This window comes from Centropristis striata, chromosome 13, assembly GCF_030273125.1.
Source record: "Centropristis striata isolate RG_2023a ecotype Rhode Island chromosome 13, C.striata_1.0, whole genome shotgun sequence".
In the NCBI taxonomy this organism is placed as follows: Eukaryota; Metazoa; Chordata; class Actinopteri; order Perciformes; family Serranidae; genus Centropristis; species Centropristis striata.
The window spans coordinates 13,513,866-13,522,366 of NC_081529.1; the positions used below are offsets into that span (position 1 = coordinate 13,513,866).

The following is an 8,501-nucleotide window of genomic DNA, read 5'->3' on the forward strand; positions in this document are numbered from 1 at the left end:
TTATTTATATATTTAAATGTGCCGTTATGCATCCTTCTGTAAATAGCTACAGTTAATGTGCAACACCTGCACATAAGTGCATTATCTGCAAACTTCAGGTTGTAAAAAAAAAAAAAGCTTTTACAGACCACTGCATCTTGCCAAGTCTCATTAAAGTTTAACAACCTCCAATAGTAGGTCTGAGGTGGAGGTACATCCAGAAAACATGTTGCAAGATAAAGATGCATTCTGATTAACAGATATGAAAATTGGCCCAGTGTTAACCAAATAATGTGTCCTATACATAAATGCAAATGAAAACACCAAGACATGAGGCTGGATTACCAACAGTTTTATTGAAACAAAGGTGCAGGGTCCAGATCAGGCTATGCTGCCAGCGTTGGAGGCAATTCTGGGCCAAAGGTCAGCGCACTCTTTGGCCACTGGGCCTGTGATGGCTGAACCTGCAGATACAGAGAGGAAAGTTAGTTTTGTCCAGAACAAATGACTGCTGCGCTTTAAAATGATTTTCATTAATACCAACAGGGAGAAAAAAAGTAAAGCCTGCAAAAAGGGAACAAACTAATTGTTTTACTTGCTTAAATGTTTTTTTCCTGAACTGAATACAGAATTAGATATTGGACATTCAATTTAAAAACTGTTTCAAGACATATTTTATGGTCAATCTGATCAAATTTTGTTTTTGTAAATATCCACTCGCGTACAGAATCCCAACCTTTTGACTTTATCACATCATCTCGACTTCTAAGACTTTAGTTGTACTGAGCAAGTTAAAGCTGTCTCGTCACTGATTGAGATTAGTCAGCCACGGTGTGTCGCTGCCATCTCACCCACAGTGATGAGGTTAATATTCCCTTTTACGACAACTCACCCAGCCACTGAGCAGACAAAGCAAGTGCTTTTGAAAGGGGGGAAATATATTCCTATTCACCTACCACCTGCATCACCACCATGAGGAAACACTTAAATGTCCTGATGGTTGAATAAATGTTGTAAAACAAAGCTATTGAAAAACTGAATCTTAACACACAGAAAAACAGTACGCCTGGTTTCAACATGTTAGCAAGAGCATAGCAGGTGAAGAGGTCAGAATCTATAACAATTTTTGCCCCTACAACCTATATCATCACGCTTGACCGAACCCTAGGGGCTGAAGCAGCAGGTGGGCTGCACTATTTGGAAGGAATATCTAGAATATCCATTTGCTTCACAATATAAGAGGGGATAATCACATTTTGAATGAAAGATTAAAATTAAAATGTCAGTGTGTGATTTTTGTGAAGATCTCTACTGAACAGATTACTTATGTCTGTAGCCAAGTAAATAGTACAATAATTCCGAGGGTACTTTGACATATTTTGACTGAAACAATCCATCTCTCTGCTCCAAGTTCTGAGCTTGAGGTCATAGTACACCAATACATAACCAAATATCAAATCTATTTCTTGTGTAAATGACACTTCTAACATGATCACGAAGGACCTAAAAATGAGCTTGCTGTGGCAGTAAACACACCCACCTTTCATTTCTCCTTTGTTATTTACTATGACCCCTGCGTTGTCTTCAAAGTAGAGAAACACACCATCTTTTCGCCGATACGACTTCCGCTGCCGTATCACCACCGCAGGATGCACTGTAGGTAGAGACAATGTGGATAATTAATACAACACAAACACTTTGATTTGGCAACAGAGGCAGAGGAATCAATTAATCCACTTCAATTAATGCAGATTAAACTGTCGTCAAGATGTAAGTCACAGCCTGTGCAGCCAAGTCTTCCTCACTCTGAGCTCATAAGAGTTAAAAATCAATGCAGATGGCTTCAAATGTCAATACATTTCTGCACTGGAGTGGTACCTTATCAATTTTATAAAACAAATGTAACGGAGAGGGAGCGTGTGCCCGAGTATAGACGAGATGCAAAAACTTTCATCATGAAGCCCAAACTGTACAATTCTCCCTTTCATAAACTTCACTGATAACCCAGAGTCTCTGAACTGGTCCAACACAGGTTGAATTCATTCCCAACACTGGTATTTATGCATTTTAGAACAGATTATCTCATCACTGATTGAGATTAGTCAGCCACAGTGTGTCGCTGCCATCTCACCCACAGTGATGAGGTTAATATTCCCTTTTACGACAACTCACCCAGCCACTGAGCAGACAAAGCAAGTGCTTTTGAAAGGGGTAGGATAATTAGTTAAAAAAAATCTATGACGTTAACTGTTTGCTACTTTACCAGTTCAAACTGGTAGATATGGGCAGTAGTGGAAGGTAACAAGAACATTTTCTCCTACCAAGTACTGTACTAAAAGTCCTGTGAAACAATGTAGTTTACAGTTACAAGAGGGATTTAAATAAAGAGGTAAAGGTTAACTGGACTTTCAACCAGCTTCACTTAACTGCAGCGCAGCTGAAAGAGTCTCCCAGTCCTTTCATAATGCAAGCTACCAGAACCATAGACCTCAGCCAAATTGTTTTGGAAGTAAAAACAGGGTATATACAGAAATACTAGTTGCATTTAATACCTTTTAATACCTACACAATATTTAATACAAACATTGATCTGCAACTGGCGCGGCAACCTTCTTAACTTTAGTGTTGGGGGTAACTAATTATAAAGTAACTGGTTACTGTAAATTTTTTTAGTTTTGTGAGTAAGTGTAGTAATGCTTACAATTTAAATCAAGTATCTAAATCACAGTTACTTGACATTTGTTGCTTGAATAGCAGCACTGACCTATACTCAATTGCTATTTAATCCAATGTTATTTCATCGTTATGTGTAGGTAGAGCACGGAGTAACCAATTTCATCACGATTTAAATCGGCAACTTGCAACTAATTACAACTATAACCACAGAAACCTCCGCTTGCAATGTTGATGCTGCGGCCAGATGACATTTTTGCCAACACCTGAGTGCAGGATGAGCAGTGGTCCTCCACAAGCATCTAAACAAATGTCTATGAGAGTGAAACTGTCTTAGCCTCTTAACATTAACACTACAGTAAGCTGCAAAGACAATAGTTGGTTCCACTCACCCTTCTTCCTTAACTCTGGTTTGCCTTTCTTGACTGTGGCCATGACCATGTCACCCACTCCTGCAGCGGGCAGACGGTTCAGACGCCCCTTGATGCCCTTCACAGAGATAATGTACAGGTTCTTGGCACCTAAAAGACACAGGGGAAACATGCATAAAAATTAAGGACAGCATGGTACAATGCGAGGAACAAACTGGATTTCTAAAGTATATATCATTCATGCATTTCAGAACTGACAAGTGCTACATGACGGTCAGATTGTCTCGTCACTGATTGAGATTAGTCAGCCACAGTGTGTGGCTGCCATCTCACCCACAGTGATGAGGTTAATATTCCCTTTTACGACAACTCACCCAGCCACTGAACAGACAAAGCAAGTGCTTTTGAAAGGGGGAGGCCACTAAATAAAGATCGGCCAAAATTTTTAATCTTAGTGTCATAATTAGTAAAACTCTGAAGTCAACTATGCTACTTTACCAGCTCAAACTGAGCTCATTAAACCTCCACACATTTTTTTGCTGAAACTATTACAGGAGCAGTAACTTCCTGCCATCTCTGGCTACATCTACATATTAAACACCGATATTAAAATGGGATCCAACATATTTACTTAACAGCAAGAAAGCAAATAAGTATAACCAAATATGCTAAAATATTTGTCTCTAATGTGCAATATCTAAAAATGCAAAGTACTTTCAGGAAAGCAAACAAAAAAACCAGATAGAAGTGTGTGTATGTATGTATGTATGTATATATATATATATATATATATATATATATATATATATATATAAATAAATAAATGTGTATAGAATGTATGTCTTATTTTCTATATTCCATTTCTCCATATCTATGCATCTGTATTTTGAGCTGTTGTGACAACTCATTTTTTGACTGCAGGATAAATGAAGTCATATCTTATCTGTGAAACTTCCTAATTAATTCTGCAGTTTAAGTATCATTTTAACTAAAACCATCAGGAAACTAGCAGTCATGACAATATAATAGGTTGGTTGAAGCATACCTGTGTTGTCAGCACAGTTGATGACCGCTCCCACTGGGAGACCCAGTGAGATGCGGAACTTGGCTCCAGAAGAACCACCACGTCCTGAATGAAGACAAAAACAACAACAATTAAAAGTAGAAAGGCACTCATAAGTTTTACTAAAATCAGGCAAGTAGTTTTCCCCCTAATCTCTTCCATTGAACACCCAAGCCAACAAACCGAAAGCATAACCTCCTTGGCAGAAATATATCAATCCCTGTACCACTTCTAAAACAAGCTTCTGAAATATAGGTAATGTTATACAAATTTAAGTATTACATGCACATTTATTGCCAGTAAAGGTTTTTCTTCCTACCATATCACCATGATTCTCATTTAAGATGCTTTTCACAAAGACAGCCTGATCCAGCAAGTTTAAAGGTGATCACCTATTTTGGCATGCTTCGTCAAGAAAGTGATTTAACACTACATGTCAAACCTAAACACCCAAGAGTAAACAAGTGCAGCCAAATCGTACAAACATTGAGAATCAGCAGCTGATATAGTAAGTCAGTTGACGGAAATATGCTGGAATTCCTCAAATTATTAATACTTTATTTAAATTTGATTTTTAATTTTGAAGGCCACAAATTACTTGAAAATAAACGTTTTACAAGCCATGCACAAGAGAACACGCTACACATAAAAAATGCTGGCTGCCACCGGGTTTTTACTCATACACGTGTTCCGACTAAACGCCAGAATTCAAAGTTTGACACGAATATCCAGATTCAGACTAAAGTGAATGCATTAACGCTGTCGGCGGTGCTTGGCTAACTGTTAGCCTGAGCTAGCTCCAACCAACTTCACCTTACTGAAAAAGTTTGCTTTGCTACCTTGAATTCACGTGAAGGTGGGACATAAAAGCATTATTATTAAATCTGTCTGAAGTTCAAAGCATGTGCAAAATACATACTTCCTACATCTAGCTCTACTTCATCACACGGCGCTGACAGCGAAACATGTCCAGTGCCGACCAGCTAGCGAAAATTGCTATCGTTATAATATTGCAAACCGATCACAGGAATTTAAAACTAATCGCGTAGATGTGTTGTCCTGCCTATCCTATCACTCGCATACCACATTTTAAGAGCTGATGGGGAGTAAGAAACAACAGATGAATATGGATTTTACAAGGTGGATTTCGTACCTCTCTTAGACATGGCTGCAGTAGGGAAAGAGGAAGAAGTAGAAAAGAATTGTGGGATATAAAGTTGAGCGGAACTTCATCCGGGTCACCGTGACAGCGAAACACCTCGTTCGCCCCCTGGTGGCGGGCCGCGGTACAGGCCGTAAATCCCGCCCCTCCATGGTAGTGGATGGGACATGAGCCAAACTCAAAGCACAGGTCAAATACATTTTTTACAAAAAAGGTTTCTGTCATTTAAACCTCTGAAGTCCATGAGATTTTGGTTCAACTTCCTATGCATTCATTTCTGTCTCTGTTTAGCATATTTCAGTCTGTCCTTACATCACATGCATGGCTTCTTTTTCTCAACACAAACTTGGCTATCAGTCAGATTTTTCATTTTATTTTAAATAACAAAGTATAAAGCTGCCAGGAACCCAAAATACAATACAATTTTTTATTATTTTTTTTTTTTTACCATTCATACACACAAAAACAGCAGAACAAATAATAAATAATAAAACTACTGAACTGTCTATTTGCATGTAAATTAAAAATAGTAATAGTTTTCATTGTAGAAAGAAAATTATCATTTTAAAATGGTCTAGAAACATAAATGGCACACAGTGAAAGCTCCTATGATTGCACTTTCAACTGGCTTTCTCAGCTTGTCTACATATCATATATAAATAAAGCTATTACTGTAAATAAAAAATGTGTATTTTCAATAAATAGATGGACTCCAGAAGGTTAAGATAACGTGTTGATGTCCTGTATATAAATATACTTTCTACCTGAACCTGTTATCTGATCCTTCCCATTTCCTCCATTGTTGTTTTATGCTGCAGTCTGCTGGGGAGGCAACATCAGACACAGAGATGCAAGACGGTTGGACAGACTGGTCTAAAGAGCTGGTTCTGTGGTTGGAGTCAGGTTGGACACACTGGAGGAGGTGGTGGAGAGATGCACTGTCAAGATGTTCCATCCTGAAATACCCGGATCATCTGCTACACAAAACCTTTATGGACCAAAAAAAACCCAGCAGTGGACGGCTCCTCTATCCGTTGCAGGACGGAGAGATTCAAAAGATCCTTCACTTCTACAGCCATCAGGCTGTCTCAGTCCTCAAGAGATTCTACCAGACTAACTGAATTTCCCCTCGGGGATAAATAAAGTAATTTTGATTGATTAATCATATAGTCTCTGATGTATACTGTATAATAACATGTTCAGAGATAAGATAAGATAAGATAAGATAAGATAAGATATGACTTTATTTATCCCGCAGTGGGGAAATATAGTTGTCACAGCAGCTCAGCATACAGACACATAGATATAGAAGACAAAATAAGTATGTAAAAATAAGACATGTAGAATACATACATTCTATACACATTATATACATACATTTCTGCTATTTGGCATTTATTATTCATGATATACAGTATATTTTTTATGTTTTTTGTTTTCCTGAAAGTACTTGGCATTTTACAGATATTGCAAATTGGAGAAAATATATTTTAACATGTTAAATAGGTAAAATAAGTTTTTGCATGTATCGTAGTTTGAACATCAATTAATAAATATATTTTAATATATGCAGAGATATACACAGTAAAGTATAAGTGGTATTCAAAAAATAAATTATAAAATTTCTCTCATTGAAAGAAGCTCACATTCAGACACTTCTATTAAAAGACAAACTGCTGAAGAAAAGCAAATACAATAATGTTGTCATTCATATTTATTCACTTTTAAAAGTTTCCTACACAGAAATCTCTGCTTGTACGTCTGTCTCTCTGATATCAGCCTCCTGTTTCCCTGATTAGTACCTACAGGGCCGGTTATTCCTACAGGCCACCAAGGCGGCTGCCTAGGGCGCCAAATTGGCAAGGGGCGCCCCCTTGTGGCGCCCTTAAGCATACATCTTTGTTGCTTGATTTCGCGATTAGGAAGGCTAGGCGTGTTCCATTGTGAGCAGTTGGTTGTGAAATACCATAGTAATTTACACTTTGGTGTTGAACTTTGGTGGTGAAATACCATATTACTTTAACCTTTGATGGTGAAATACCATAGTACTTACATTTTTACATTTCTTAATTTTTTATATTTATTTTTATTGCATTTGTACATTTTATTTATTTTCAGTCTTTACAATCAACAGATCTGTGTTTTCTCATTTATTTATTCTTATTTTCAATTCAGTTGTTGTTGGTAAAGTTCCAAAGTTTCTAAAAATTAAAATGTTGAGACCATTATATTGCCTGTATGTAGTTCATGTATCAAATATAAATGTACATTTAAATTTCATTTTTATGTTTATTTTTATTGCATTTGTATGTCTACATTTTATTTATTTTCAGTCTTTGCCATTGTTAATTTGATGAAGATCTGTGTTTTCTTATTTATTTATTCGTATTTTCAATTCAGTTGTTGTTGGTAAAGTTCCAAAGTTTCTAAAAATAAAAATGTTCTGAGACCATTACCTTGCTTGCCATAATACATATAACATAGTGTACCTATATCAGAATGATATGGGGGGGGGGGGGCGCAAAATCTCAATATTGCCTAGGGCAGCCAATGGGCTAGAACCGGCCCTGAATACCTATGTATGCAGCAGGTCAACAGTGGATTTCACAATGTAATGAATGAATCAATTCATTAAAAATGATTGATGATTATAAGGATTGAGGTCAGTTATGTCCTATTTGTTGTTGCAGCACTTCTTGGGTTGTTACACACATTTGGTCCTAAATATTGTCTTTTTTTGTATGTGAGAATCAATAGAAATTATCAAAAAGCCCGTTGAGAATATTACATCGACACACTTAGACCTTGAGGAACAAGGAAAAATCCATGCTGTGATTTGGTTTTAAAATTTTTAGACATTTTAGATGTATACGTATTTTCATCAGTTGAGTTACAAGCACATATTTTGTGGAAACTGCTGAGAACCCCATTTATTGTCAATATACCTGGAAAAGCTGCACATCTTCTGAATGCTATAGGTCTCCAGTTTGTGGTTGTAAAGTTTCATGAGGCCTTATCCAGCATATCCGAGAGGTCACAGCAGCTCATTTTTATATGGAGAGGTCAAGATAAAAAAAATAAAAAGCTCTCACTGCAATAAAATTGTGCTAATTCCCTTTCCCCCCTAGTTTTATTCTCTCTCAAAAATTACCAAGTTATATCCTATAAATGTAAGAGAAAAAGTACTGTACTTTTAGTACAATTTGGAGATTTTTGTAACTTTAAACTTCTACTTCACTACATTTTGAGGTAA

General features: G+C 36.9%; 1 protein-coding gene across 1 annotated transcript; it reads right to left on the bottom strand.

The window, feature by feature from the left end:
* Positions 1-316: 316 nt before the first annotated feature.
* rpl23 (ribosomal protein L23) lies at positions 317-5,311 on the bottom strand. The gene is made up of 5 exons (XM_059348922.1): positions 5,240-5,311; positions 4,069-4,152; positions 3,045-3,173; positions 1,520-1,633; positions 317-443 (listed from the first exon to the last, which is right to left on the bottom strand). The coding sequence occupies exons 1-5, from the start codon at positions 5,250-5,252 to the stop codon at positions 361-363; spliced, it is 423 nt and encodes a 140-aa protein (XP_059204905.1). The 5' UTR covers positions 5,253-5,311; the 3' UTR covers positions 317-360.
* Positions 5,312-8,501: the final 3,190 nt, after the last annotated feature.

Excerpts from the sequence above, each read along its gene's own strand:
- rpl23 (XM_059348922.1), bottom strand. Across the intron at positions 3,174-4,068 it reads CAACTGTGCTGACAACACAG|GTGCCAAGAACCTGTACATT; the intron begins GTATGCTTCAAC and ends TGTGTCTTTTAG. Across the intron at positions 444-1,519 it reads TAACAAAGGAGAAATGAAAG|GTTCAGCCATCACAGGCCCA; the intron begins GTGGGTGTGTTT and ends CTGTATCTGCAG.